The 13,684-nt window shown below is 46.0% G+C and overlaps 1 protein-coding gene across 1 annotated transcript; it reads left to right on the top strand.

The window, feature by feature from the left end:
* Nucleotides 1–1,757: 1,757 nt before the first annotated feature.
* On the top strand, nucleotides 1,758–7,180 carry LOC132139453 (tripartite motif-containing protein 16-like). Its single transcript, XM_059547810.1, has 6 exons — nucleotides 1,758–2,366; nucleotides 4,386–4,481; nucleotides 4,561–4,794; nucleotides 5,937–6,149; nucleotides 6,260–6,272; nucleotides 6,490–7,180. The coding sequence occupies exons 1-6, from the start codon at nucleotides 1,791–1,793 to the stop codon at nucleotides 7,002–7,004; spliced, it is 1,647 nt and encodes a 548-aa protein (XP_059403793.1). The 5' UTR covers nucleotides 1,758–1,790; the 3' UTR covers nucleotides 7,005–7,180.
* Nucleotides 7,181–13,684: the final 6,504 nt, after the last annotated feature.

The raw sequence follows: 13,684 nt of genomic DNA, 5'->3' as shown, positions 1-13,684 counted from the left end.
CAGGAACGTCTTCTCCTGAGGAGTCAGCAACAGAACAGGAGCATCTCCTCCTGTGTGTGAGAGAGTGTGTTTCAGGAGTCAGCTACAGAACATGACCATCTCCTCCTGTGTGTGAGAGAGTGTGTTTCAGGAGTCAGCTACAGAACAGGACCGTCTCCTCCTGATGAGTTAGCAACAGAACAGGACCGTCTCCTCCTGAGGACTCAGCTACAGCACTGGACCGTCTCCTCCTTAGAAGTCAGCAACAGAACAGGACCGTCTCCTCCTGAGGAGTCAGCAACAGAACAGGACCGTCTCCTCCTGAGGAGTCAGCAACGGAAAAGGTCCGTCTCCTTCTGATGAGTCAGCTACGGCACAGGACCGTCTCCTCCTGAGGTGTCAGCAACAGAACAGGACTGTCTCCTCCTTAGGAGTCAGCTACGGAATAGGAACGTTTCCTCCTGAGAAGTCAGCAACGGAACAGGACTGTCTCCTCCTGAGGAGTTAGCAACGGAACATGACCGTCTCCTCCTGAGGAGTTAGCAACGGAACAGGACTGTCTCCTCCTGAGGAGTTAGCAACGGAACAGGACCGTCTCCTCCTGAGGAGTCAGCTATGGAACAGGACCGTCTCCTCCTGAGGAGTCAGCAACAGAAAAGGACAGTCTCCTCCTAAGGAGTCAGCAACGGAACAGGACCGTCTCCTCCTGAGGAGTCAGCTACGGAACAGGACCTGCTTCTCCTGAGGAGTCAGAAACGGAACAGGACCGTCTCCTCCTGAGGAGTTAGAAACGGAATAGGATCGTTTCCTCCTGAGGAGTCAGCAACAGAAAAGGACAGTCTCCTCCTAAGGAGTCAGTAACGGAACAGGACCGTCTCCTCCTGAGGAGTCAGCTACAGAACAGGACCGTCTCCTCCTGAGGAGTCAGCAATGGAACAGGACCGTCTCCTCCTGAGGAGTCAGCTACGGAACAGGACCTGCTTCTCCTGAGGAGTCAGAAACGGAACAGGACCGTCTCCTCCTGAGGAGTTAGCAACGGAACAGGACCGTCTCCTCCTGAGGAGTCAGCAACAGAAAAGGACAGTCTCCTCCTGAGGAGTCAGCAACGGAACAGGACCTGCTTCTCCTGAGGAGTCAGCAACGGAACAGGACCGTCTCCTCCTGAGAAGTGAGCAATGGAACAGGACCGTCTCTCCTGAGAAGTCAGAAACAGAACAGGAACGTTTCCTCCTGAGGAGTCAGCAACAGAATAGGACCGTCTCCTCCTGAGAAGTCAGAAACAGAACAGGAACGTTTCCTCCTGAGGAGTCAGCAACAGAACAGGCCCGTCTCCTCCTGAGGAGTCAGCTACAGAATCCCCCAGAGCACCCCCCCCCCTCTCAATTTGAACACTGGCTGTCCAGCTACCAAAAAGGAGGCTCCAGAGACGAGACTTTGACTGCCAAAGAGGTTAAAGCTTTTTTCCTGCTTTTCTTGTATTCTCTGAGTGTTTGTCTGAGACTGACATCTAGTACATTTCATCATCAGGCTTCCCCATTCCTCGTTCAGGAGGTTAGTTTGATCTCTAATTAAATGTACCTGATTCAACAATCAATGTCTTTGTGTTTACTTTAATAAAAGCAAGATGTGTCTAAACTAAACTCAGCAGGAGCAGGAATGAGGAAGCTGTTTTACAGACTCACAGACACACCTGTTTTACAAACGTCACACAAACACAGAAGCAAGAATCCGAATCACGTGAGTTCAGAGAAAGAGAAACTGAAGTCTAGTCAAGCTGTTGTGTATTTGCGTCTCTGTATTTAAGCAGTAATATGGCAGAAGCCAGAATTTCAGTAGATCAGAAGGAGTTCATGTGTGCAGTGTGTCTGGATCTCCTGAAGGATCCAGTGACCATTCCCTGTGGACACAGTTACTGTAAGAGCTGTATTTCAGGTCACTGGGATCAGGAGGATCAGAAGAGAGTCTACAGCTGTCCTCAGTGCAGACAGACCTTCAGTCCAAGACCTGCTTTAGCTAGAAACACCATGCTGGCTGAAGTGGTGGAGAAACTGAAGAAGACCAGACCCTCTGATGACTGTTACGCTGGAGCTGGAGATGTGCAGTGTGACGTCTGTACTGGAAGAAAATACAGAGCCGTCAAGTCCTGTCTGGTGTGTCTGAACTCTTACTGTCAGAATCACCTTGAACAACATGAGAGCTTATTTAGAGGAAAGAGACACAATCTGACTGAAGCCACTGGACGACTGCAGGAGATGATCTGCCAGAAACATGAGAAGCTCCTTGAGCTTTTCTGTCGCACTGATCAGAAATGTATATGTGTGCTGTGTATGGATGAACATAAAAATCATGACACTGTATCAGCTGTAGAACAGAGGACAGAGAAACAGGTATTTAAAACTAGACACTGATGAAATTTTGCTGACAAACATTTCATATGTGTTTATATCTATTCTGCACCATATTAACAGCTCACAGTATTCACACGTCACACGACGGCAGAAATAAACAGCAGCTGCAAGAAGAGTTTGCTGAAAAAGTACCGTAAACCTTTATCAGCACAATCTTTCATAAAATAAAATTTGATTAAGCAACATAAAATAATGGAGTTGTCTCATATTCACATAGTTTGTGCTTTGATTTCAGTCTGCACCATTTTTAGGCCCAATCCCAATTCTTTTTTATACCCCTTCCCCTTCCCCTACCCCTCCGCCTACCCCTTCCCCTGGTCCCTTAAAACAGAGTGCCAAGGGGTAGGGGAGAAGATATTCCACTAAGGATTGGGACACCACTACCATGACGTCACACGTCATCAGCGTTCGTCGTCTAGCTCTTACAATACACACATATACTGGTGTGTTGGTGTGCATTAGAGCCTTTAATTATCGTTCTGTATTAATGAGCTGCTTACTAGCACGCACACATATCAGAAATCGTGCAGCTCACACATCCAGGAGAAAATAAACTTGTCAACGCTGCCCCCCCGACTTTTATTTAATACAGTTTAAATACTGAATCGCTACATTATATTTTCCAGCGACGAGATGACACAATCGCTGTTTTTAAGTAAACTCACTCTAAAAAGATAAACGGACAGACGCAAATACATGCAACCTCAATTTCTCTCTCTCTCTCTCTTGAATAGGCAATATTTGAGAAAATGGTTTAGCGATTTCTAATTATAGGGAGGATTAGCCCCCATCAATGTCTACGGCAGTTAAATAAGTGAAAAAATAAGTGAAGTGACATTCAGCCAAGTATGGTGACCCATACTCAGAATTTGTGCTCTGCATTTAACCCATCCGAAATGCACACACACAGAGCAGTGAACACACACGCAGACTGTTAGCACACACCCGGAACAGTGGGCAGCCATTTATGCTGCGGCGCCCGGGGAGCAGTTGGGGGTTCGATGCCTTGCTCAAGGGCACCTAAGTCGTGGTATTGAAGGTGGAGAGAGAACGGTACATGCACTCCCCCCACCCACAATTCCTGCCGGCCCGGGACTCGAACTCACAACCTTTCGATTGGGAGTCCGACTCTCTAACCATTAGGCCACGACTTCCCCAAATGGCCCTGATCAGACATATGCTGTGGCACTATCATGCAGTCTGTTATGATATAACGTTAGCAAATATTAGCGATTTTTTGCAAACATTTCTTTGAGTAACATGACCGTTGATATGAACTCACAATTGAATGTAACATAAAACAAATTATTACTTTTCGTTAAAATCTTTATTTATGCCAAAAAAGCTTACATTTATGTGTTTTTTTGTTCGCTGTAGCAGCCATGTTGCCGAGATAATTCATACCCCTTCGTTTGAAGTGTGGTCCCGAAAAATCTGGCCCTTCCTCTTACCCCTACCCCTCCAACCAAATGAGAATCGAGACACCCCTACCCTTTCACGTGAATGCGCGAAACGGAGGGGTAGGGGAAAGGGGAAGGGCTAAGGGGTAGAATTGGGATTGGGCCTTATTCTCGTGGTTAGTGATTTAATTTCATAATTTAGTTCAGGTGTGTGTGGTTTTTTAGCCTCGTTTGTTTCAGTACTTTAGTTTGTTTGTTTCCGGTCTTATCTTTCAGGTCTCTTCCGTGTTTAGAGATGATTTCAGTCATTTATAGCTCCACTTTGTTCATTTATTTTACACAGCTTAATTACACAGAACACAGAAACACTGTCAGTGTGAAACTCTGTTAACGTCTGTTTCTCTTTTATACTTACACTTGTAGTTTGAAACAGGTCTTAATTCCTGTCTGATGCTGGTAAATGATCAATCATCACTTCTGGAGTTTGAACCTACAGTCATTAGTTATCAGCTCCATGTTTCCTGGATTCATCTGTTCTCATGATGATTTAGAGGCAGTAGTTTTCTGTGAGATTGACTATCATCTGTTTGTCCTGCAGAAGCAGCTGAAGGAGACACAGAAGACGCTCCAGCAGAGAATCCAGCAGAGAGAGAAAGATCTCCAGCAGCTGAGAGAGACTGTGGAGTCTCATAAGGTGAGTCTGGAGAAGAAGAGAAGTTTGTCTCCGTCTCAGTTCAGACTCACTGAAGCTGAATCACTGTGTGTCCTAACAGCGCTCTGCACAGACAGCAGTGGAGGACAGTGAGAGGATCTTTACTGAGCTCATCCGCTCCATTGAGAGAAGCCGCTCTGAGCTGATACGACTGATCAGAGATCAGGAAAAGACTGCAGTGAGTCGAGCTGAAGGACGACTGGAGCGACTGGAGCAGGAGATCAATGATCTGAGGAGGAGAGACGCTGAGCTGGAGCAGCTTTCACACACACAGGATCACATCCAGTTCCTGCAGGTAACACAGATCTAGAAGAACAGGATCATAGTGGACTTGAGCAGATCCTGCTGTGACAGAGACTCACAGAGAAACATTTCATGAGTGTCTTATTATATAATCATCAGTCAGACTCTCATCTGATCATCTTCTTCTGAAAGAGATGAATGGATTTCAGCTCTGGAAATCTTGCTCTAATGGGTCTCATGTCAGAACATTTCTTTCTCTTTAAATCACTTGTAGAAGTGACGTCCCGGTGCTTCTCTGACATTACATTCACTGTGTAACTGTCCAAACTCTCCCACAGACCTGGTGAGGATAGTAAACCCCTAACCATAACGACATATACTGAACAATGAGTTAATAAATCTGTCATAACATAATGATATATCCTTGCAAATCATTAGCTAATGATTAATTAAAGCAGATAACTGTAATGAATAATTTAGTTCTTAAGAAGCTGTGCATTAACTCATGGTTATCTCTGTATTAAAATTTAATAATGCATATTAGTGTAGCAGTATTGTAAAGTGTTCTCATAATGATCAATCTAATCATATCTTTGAGCTGTTTTTCCTGAACACATCTCCTCAACTCTACAATGAGACTCCATTGATGTGCTTGAACTGTTAGATGGACATTTATGTTCTTAGCAGATGTTTCATCATCCAAACTATTTCCTAGAAAGTTCACAAACAGTGTATGTGGTGAATACTAGAATCTGTAGCTCTAATGTGGCGGCAGTGGCTCAGTGGTTCATGTAGGTTGTCTACAAACCGGAAGGTTGGTGGTTCAATCCCTGGCTCCACCTGACCAAGTGTCGAGATGTCCTTGAGCAAGACACCTAACCCCAGCTGCTCAAGACGAGCTGGATGGCGCCTTGAATGGCTGACACTGCAGTCGGTGTATGAATGAGTGTGTGAATGGGTGAATGTGAGGCAACTTGTAAAGGGCTTTGGATGGCCATGTGGTCTGTTGAAAGCACTATATAAATGCAGTCCATTTACCATTACCATTTAATGTGATGTAATGAATATGAGGAGAATGAAGCTGATGCTGTGAAAGTGCTGGACTGAAGAACATTAATAAAGATCAAATCTGAAGTTCCTTCAGGTTATTGAGTGAAGTGTGGAGCTGATGAGTTTGATTTCTGTTTTCTGTAGAGTTTCCAATCTCTCTCAGCACCTCCTGAATCTACAGACGTAAATTATGATCTCTTCAGTTCTCTCGTCTCTTCTGATGCTCTGAGAGAATCTGTCCATCAGCTGAGAGACAAACTGGAGGATTTCTGCAAAGAGGAGCTCAAGAAGATCTCAGACAGAGGTAAAGTCCTGGAGATTCATCTGCTCTCAGAAACCAGTCCATCATCATCTCATATCATGGAGAACATCATATTAGAAATGTCTTAGGAATAGATACAGGATCATGAGAATCACACTGTTCATGTCTGTTGATTTCCACAGCTGCATTCATCAGGATCAGAAACGACTTCCTACAATGTAAGTCAGTAAGAAAACCAGCAGAAAAACTCACTGAGTGTGTTCATGTTTCTCCTGTAGAAGAGTTTAATAACTGATGATGTAAATGATGATGTGCACTGATATCTGGTCATCTGTACTGAGACACTGATGATACACTGACCATGAAGAGTTCAGATACATGAAAATATCAAACAGATTCATAATTCCTGATTCTGATGTGTTTTATCTCCATCAGATTCCCATCAGCTCACTCTGGATCTGAACACAGTGAACAAACTCCTCCATCTGTCTGAGAACAACCGAGTGATTACATTCACTGACACAGATCAGTCATATCCTGATCATCCAGACAGATTTGATGTGTGGCAGGTGTTGTGTAGAGAGAGTGTGTGTGGACGCTGTTACTGGGAGATTGAGTGGAGTGGAGATAGTGTGTATATATCAGTGTCATATAAGAGCATCGGCAGGAAGGGAGGGGTTGAGTGTGTGTTTGGATGGAATGATCAGTCCTGGAGTGTGTTCTGCTCTTCCTCCAGATACTCATTCTGGCACAATAAGATAAATACTGCTCTCTCTGTGAAGTCCGTCAGCAGGAGAATAGGAGTGTTTGTGGATCACAGAGCAGGAACTCTGTCCTTCTACAGCGTCTCTGACAAAATGAACCTCATCCACACAGTCCAGACCACATTCACTCAGACGCTCTATCCTGGGTTTACAGTTGGTCCTGGATCATCAGTGAAACTATGTTGATGAATCAGAATAGACTGACGAGAGATTCTACCCATAATGCTTTGAGCTGCAAGATGAATCAGTAACAGTGAGATGTCATAGAGTCTCTTCATGACATTAATACTGCAGATGAACTTCTGTCACTGAAATAATGTGTAATAAATCCTTGTATAGACAGTAAGATCAGTGTGTGTGTGTTTCTGAGCACATCCTCGTCCTCGTGGATTATGCCATCTGTACCCCGAAGCCATCCCTCTTCGTAAGGCCACCACGAAAGCTCAGGAGCTGTTTCTTCTGTGTTGCTGGTTCAGCATCCCCTCCCAGATACTGACTGACCAGGGTACCCCATTCAAGTCCCGGATGATTGCTGACCTATGCAAGCTCCTGAAGGTCCAACAGCTCCTCACCATGGTGTATCACCCCCAGACCGACGGGCTCATCGAGCGCTTCAACCAGACCCTAAAGCTGATGTTACGACGAGTGGCTGCAGAAGACAAGCGGGACTGGGACAAAATGTTACCCTATGTGCTCTTCGTTATCCGGGAGGTCCCACAAGCCTCCACTGGCTTCACACCGTTTGAACTCCTCTTCGGCCGGCAGCACCGCGGCCTGCTTGATGTCGCCCAAGAGGCATGGCAGCATCAACCGGCAGTGCACCGGACCACCATGGAACACGTGCAGGAGATGCGAAAGCGGATAGACCGAGTCATGCCCATCGTCCGGGAACACCTCGCCAAAGCTCAACAGGCCCAGCAGTGGCACTACAACCGGGCGGCCCAACCATGGGAGTTCCAGAGAGGAGAACACGTACTGGTCCTGGTCCCCACAGCTGCCTGCAAATTCTTGGCCACCTGGCAGGGACCGTACACAGTCACAGAGAAGATCGGCCCGTCACCTACCGTGTGTGGCAGCCAAGTAAAAGAAAAGAAGACAAGCTCTATCACATCAATCTCCTGAAGTGCTGGGTCAGGACTGGGCCCCAGCTCTCTGCCTTCGCCAACTCAGCTCCCGTGGTTGTTGACATGGACCCTCAACTCTCAGCCGCCCCGAAATCGGAGCTGCAACACCTGGGGTCTCATTTATAAAACTATGCGTAGGATCTTTACTAAAAGTTTACGTGCGCCCAAAAGCCAAAAATGGCGTACGCCAAAAAATATTCCGATTTATAAAACCGTGCGTACGCACACCTGTAAGCAATGTTCCCTTTATAAATCACAGATCACCCGCAGATGTGCGTACGTGAACCAGCCTCATATCCCGCCCTGTACACGCCCATTTTTAACCATAAATAGTCAATGCAAATCACCTCATGATTGCTGATCAGCATGTAAATGAGATTGGAATCCCATATATACCTGGAAAACTGGCATGCGACCCGCCAATTAATTAATCCAAGAAAGTGAAAACGTGCATTTCTGTTAGCCTAATTTTAATAATGGCGACAGGTGAGAAAAGAGGAAAAAAACGTAATTTCTCAGATACTGAGATTGAAACACTTGTAGGGGAGGTGGAGGCTCGGAAAACTGTGTTATTTGGTGGCCACAGCAGTGGGGTCACTAATAAAAAGAAGCAGTGCGAGTGGCAAAGTATTGCTTCTGTCGTCAATTGTGTCAGTGGGACAGAACGGACAGTTGCAGAATTAAAGAAAAAATGGTCCGACCTGAAGGTATACAAATTTTTTTTTTACCAACATATTACATTTGTGTTTTATTAGGCTATATACCTATATAAATAGCAATATTGATTTTCAAAAAGTTTTATTTACATGTGCTTACAGTATGCAAAATATGTGAAATAAAGATTCTCATTCATTCAAGGTGGAGGCAAAGAGAAAACTGTCCTCCCACCGCCAGAGCGTGGCTGCAACTGGTGGGGGCCCATGTACAGCTGATCTCACATCAGTGGACAGCAAAATCGCGGCTATAATTGGGGAGGTCAGCGTGTGTGGTATTGTGTCGGAAAAGGAGGGAGACACTGACGTGACTGAAACCACAGAGGAGCAAGGTTAAACCGATTTTTAATCATTAACGCTGTACATTTGAGTGTGTGGGGTGATAAATGGATAAATGTTGCCAATTGTTTGTCCTCCAGTCCTTCCGGAGTCTGAAGCTGTAAATGAACAGGAGGTTCAGGGTGAGGGGTTCTCAGATGCAGATGCACAGCGTCCGGCTCAAAGCAGTGCCCCTTCTGCGTCTGGCACGTCCAAAAGTGGTCGGGTACTCACTGACGCAGTCCTGCAGTTACAGCGAGAGACAATAAACGCTGTCAACAGGGTTGCAGATGAGCTACGGCAGATGAGAGAAGTGATGCAAGAAATTGCACAATCATTAAAAGATGCAGTTAAAACATGAACCTTGAGTTTTGTCTTTTACAAACGCCGCATGACATCCTCACGGATTCTTGCACCTCGTTGATATCCCTCTTGTCGGCCAGGGGGCTGTGGCTCGGGGTCGTAATGCTGGGGTAGAGGGAGATCAGGAGGGAGAGGAATACCGTTTCTCAGTGCTATATTGTGCAAAACACCACACGCCCTGACAATCTTGCACACTTTTGCTGGATGGTATAAAAGTCTGCCACCCGAGGCATCCAGAGCACGCCATCTGCATTTCAGGATGCCGATGGCACGCTCCACAACTGCGCGGGCACGAGAGTGGACCTCGTTATAATGAGTTTCCTCTGCGCTCTGCGGGTTTAAAAATGGGGTGAGGAGCCAGCGTCTCAGGGGGTAGCCACTGTCGCCTGCAGGTTATAATTATATTAAAAACAAAATTGTTACAGTTTCTACTTTTTAATATTGTTAAACTCACCAAGAAGCCAGCCATCACGTACTGCGCCTGCATTTAGTCTGTTCCCTACACTGCTATGTGTCAAGATAAAGGAATCATGTGTTGAACCAGGCCAGCGTGCCACAATGTTTGTGAGGGTCATGTTGGAGTCACATATGATTTGCACATTAATAGAATGCACATGCTTTCTATTAACATAAGCAAATTCATTTTCAGATGGTGCCCTTATAGCAACATGAGTGCAGTCAATTGCGCCGATTACATTTGGGAAGCCAGACATTGCTGCAAATTGCGTTTTAATTTCGGCCTGTTCTCGCACAGTGTAGGGGAACCTGATGTATCGACTAACCATATTAAGTATACCATTTAAAACGACAGATATTATGGCACTCAGGGACGGCTGTGATATACCAGACCTATAGGGTGAGATGATAGATTCCAATAGAATTATTTCATATACAAAAAGGTCTTAGAGACAAATTTGAGGATTACTTATAGTTTTTTTTATATTATTAATTTACCTGTCTGCCAATTCCCGCTGGAAACAGCCGGTTGCCAAGAACCCCAGAGTGGTGAGGACTTGTATTTGGACTGGGATGGTATGGTTCCGGCGTGTTGCCCTCTCTAATACTGGACCCAATTCAGCACATAGATCCAAGAGCACAGCTCTCGGGAATCTAAATCGGCTTATTAGCCAGTCATCATCATGGGCCAGGAAATCATCATGGTCCCTGAAAACTCGTTCTCTCCTTATTCTGCCATTAGCGTAATCCTCCAACAGTGCCAGGAGTGCCATCATGAAGCATTACATACCCGGGTCACCGGAGAATTTATATGTTTCTAGCAAATAGACTGATCGTTAACACCTTGACAAAATCACTTAATTAATTTGTGGGCGAAAATTTAAGACGAAAATGTTATAGTGAACACATGCTTCTTGACGGTTTTGTAATGAACACCGTAATAGTTAGGACCGATGATGAGTAGCGATTGTGCTTCATGACTGTATTTGCAGACTTTGACATTTTATGATATAGGCTATGTACATTAAGGAAAATATTTCCTTTTTACACTGTGTTCTGCAGTTCTCTAATAAAAGGGTATTTCATGCTATTCTGTAGGCTATCACATGTATCGCGCCATGTCCTCCTGTGCTCCCGTTGTGGACAATGTGACTGTAAGGCAGCGCTGATTATTATTTTATTTTACTTTTAATACATTTTGAATTACGTTTGGATTTTACTAGATGTATATAGCCTAAAACAATCGGCACAAATAACACTGTTGGATTTAATCTTCATGATAATGTGGATATAACGTATGAAATGGAGTGAAAATTAAATGTCATTCATTCTTATAATCGTTCTTCTCACATTTATTTTCTACAATCTAACTTCAGTTCACGACCTCACCATCGGTGTCGCCAATTCCCTTTGTCTCCAGAATGTGCGTACGCACGGCTCAAAGTTTGCTTAAAGGTGCGCACATTCTCCCGTCAAGTTTGTTTTTTATAGATCACAACCTTTGCGTGGGAACTGGCGTACGTACGTTTCCAGCCCCGTTTTGTGCGTACGCACGCTTTATAAATGAGGCCCCTGGTCAGTCAGTTTTCTGATGTGTTCTCCCCCCAGCCTGGGCGGACCCATGTCCTTGAACACGATGTCCGCACACCACCTGGGGTCATCATCCGGCAGCGGCCTTATCGTGTCCCAGAGGCTCGGTGACACACCATCGAAAAATAAGTACAGGAGATGCTGAAGTTAGGGGTCATCGAACCATCGCGCAGCCCATGGTCCAACCCCATCATCATGGTTCCAAAGCCCTAATGCACCTTCCGCATTTGTAACAACTTCCGCTGCCTTAATGACGTCTCCGAGTTCGACAGCTATTCGATGGCCCAGGTCAACGAGTTGCTGGACCGCTTGGGAAGGGCCCGGTTTATCTCGACCCTCGACCTCACCAAGGGCTACTGTCAGGTCCCCTTAACTGAACAGGCCAAACCGAAGACGGACTTCTCAACCCCAAGTGGCCATTGGCAGTACCGGGTCCTTCCCTTCGGCCTACATGGGGCCCCGGCCACCTTCCAGCGAATGATGGACATCCTCCTGCGGCCGCAACAAGCATACGTGCCTGCCTACCTCGATGATGACATCATCCACTCGGAGACTTGGGAAGACAATCTGGAGTGGCTGCGGAAGGTGCTGTTGAATCTACGCCGGGCTGGCCTGACCGCCAACCCTCGGAAGTGTCACCTGGCCCTTGCCGAAGTGAAGTACCTGGGCTAAAAGGTGGGTCGTGGCCTGATAAGACCACAGGAGAAGAAGGTGGCAGCTATCCTCTCTGCGCCGCGGGTCTGCCTCCAAGACTCAGGTACGGGCCTTTTCGGGGTTGGCGGGTTACTACCGCTGCTTTATCCCTAACTTCTCCACCTTAGCTTCTCACCTGACAGACTTGACCAGGAAGGGGCAGAAGGAGAAGATCCCTTGGACCCCTGAGACAGAGGCAGCATTTCAACGGATAAAGACAGCCCTCATGTCGGAGCCGGGGCTCCGAGTCCCCGACTTCAACCGCCCCTTCATGCTGCAGATGGACGCATCCGACACCAGGTTGGGAGCCGTTCTATCCCAGGGCCACAACGGCGAGGAACATCTGGTGATATACATAAACCGAAAGCTGACCCCAGCAGATCAACAGTATGCGATGGTAGAGAAAGAAGTGTTGGCCGTCAAGTGGGCAGTCCTGGAGCTCCGATATTACCTCCTTGGCCGCCACTTCACTCTTGTAAGAGACCACGCTCCTCTGCAGTGGAAGGCCCAAGTGAAGGATATAAACGCCAGGGTGACTTGGTGGTTCCTCGCGCTCCAGGACTTCAACTGTGTTCCTGTAGCTCAATTGGTAGAGCACTGCGCTATTAAGCACAAGGTTGGGGGTTCGATTCCCCGGGAACACATGATATGTAAAAATTGATAGTCTGAATGCACTGTAAGTCGCTTTGGATAAAAGCGTCTGCTAAATGCATAAATTTCATTTTTAATTTTAATTTAACTTCACCTTGCAACACCGAGCGGGGACAGCCAACGCGAACGCTGATGGACTCTCCAGAATATGGCCATCTTTCGCAGGTCTATCTGGGTCCACTCCCCGCCCTCCCCCAATCTCCACACCTGCGCCCCATCAATCTCTGGCTTCATAAACCCAGCAAACAAACACAGAGGTGAGCGATGTCTCCACAAGACTCGGCTAACTCCCATCTTCTATTGTTTCTGCAGAAAGCAGTGTGTGACCGCCAGCCCCACCACACAGGGAGAGCACGGACCCACACAGCACAGCGCACCACAAGAAGAGGAAGCTGAGCACCGAGCACCAAACCGCCTCACGTTAGCCTTCTTTTCCCCACCAACTCACTAATGAAATCCACCCTTCGGGGAACTTACCTGCATTCTCGTGTCATGTACTTCTTCAACCCGCCACAGAATAATCACTATTTTGACACATTTTTGTGTGTATTTGATCATTTAGGTGCACACTTTGAGCTAAAAGATGAATTCACATGTCTGTGTGTTTTGTTCTGTTTCTGAGCGCATCACAGAAATCCTTTTAAAAACATGAATGAATCTAATCATCTTTAATAATTCAAGCACATCCCATAGTGCACATTACATGATTTTACTGATTTGCACGTTAATTTGTGCTTTTATGGAGGAGTGAAAGCGCACTGCTAGAAAGGGTCAGAATGATCAATAATCATTTTACACAACATGCATACTTCACTCTACTTTCATATTCACAGACAAGTGATGAATTCCCTTGTGAAAAATAAATAGACTTAAATCTATTTGAAACATTTATTTCTTAAGTCTAAAAATATGTATAGATTCGAGTGAAAAGCAGATGCATCTCAGGGTTTGAAGCTGA

This window comes from Carassius carassius, unplaced genomic scaffold, assembly GCF_963082965.1.
Source record: "Carassius carassius unplaced genomic scaffold, fCarCar2.1 SCAFFOLD_106, whole genome shotgun sequence".
NCBI lineage: Eukaryota > Metazoa > Chordata > Actinopteri > Cypriniformes > Cyprinidae > Carassius > Carassius carassius.
Note: the sequence above shows the minus strand (reverse complement) of the source record. Positions and strands in the feature narration are given on the sequence as shown.

Coding starts and splice junctions, on each gene's coding strand:
- LOC132139453 (XM_059547810.1), top strand. CDS start 1,791: ATGGCAGAAGCCAGAATTTCAGTAGATCAGAAGGAGTTCATGTGTGCA. Junction 2,367..4,385: donor AACAGAGGACAGAGAAACAG/GTATTTAAAACT, acceptor TTTGTCCTGCAG/AAGCAGCTGAAGGAGACACA. Junction 4,795..5,936: donor ATCACATCCAGTTCCTGCAG/GTAACACAGATC, acceptor TGTTTTCTGTAG/AGTTTCCAATCTCTCTCAGC.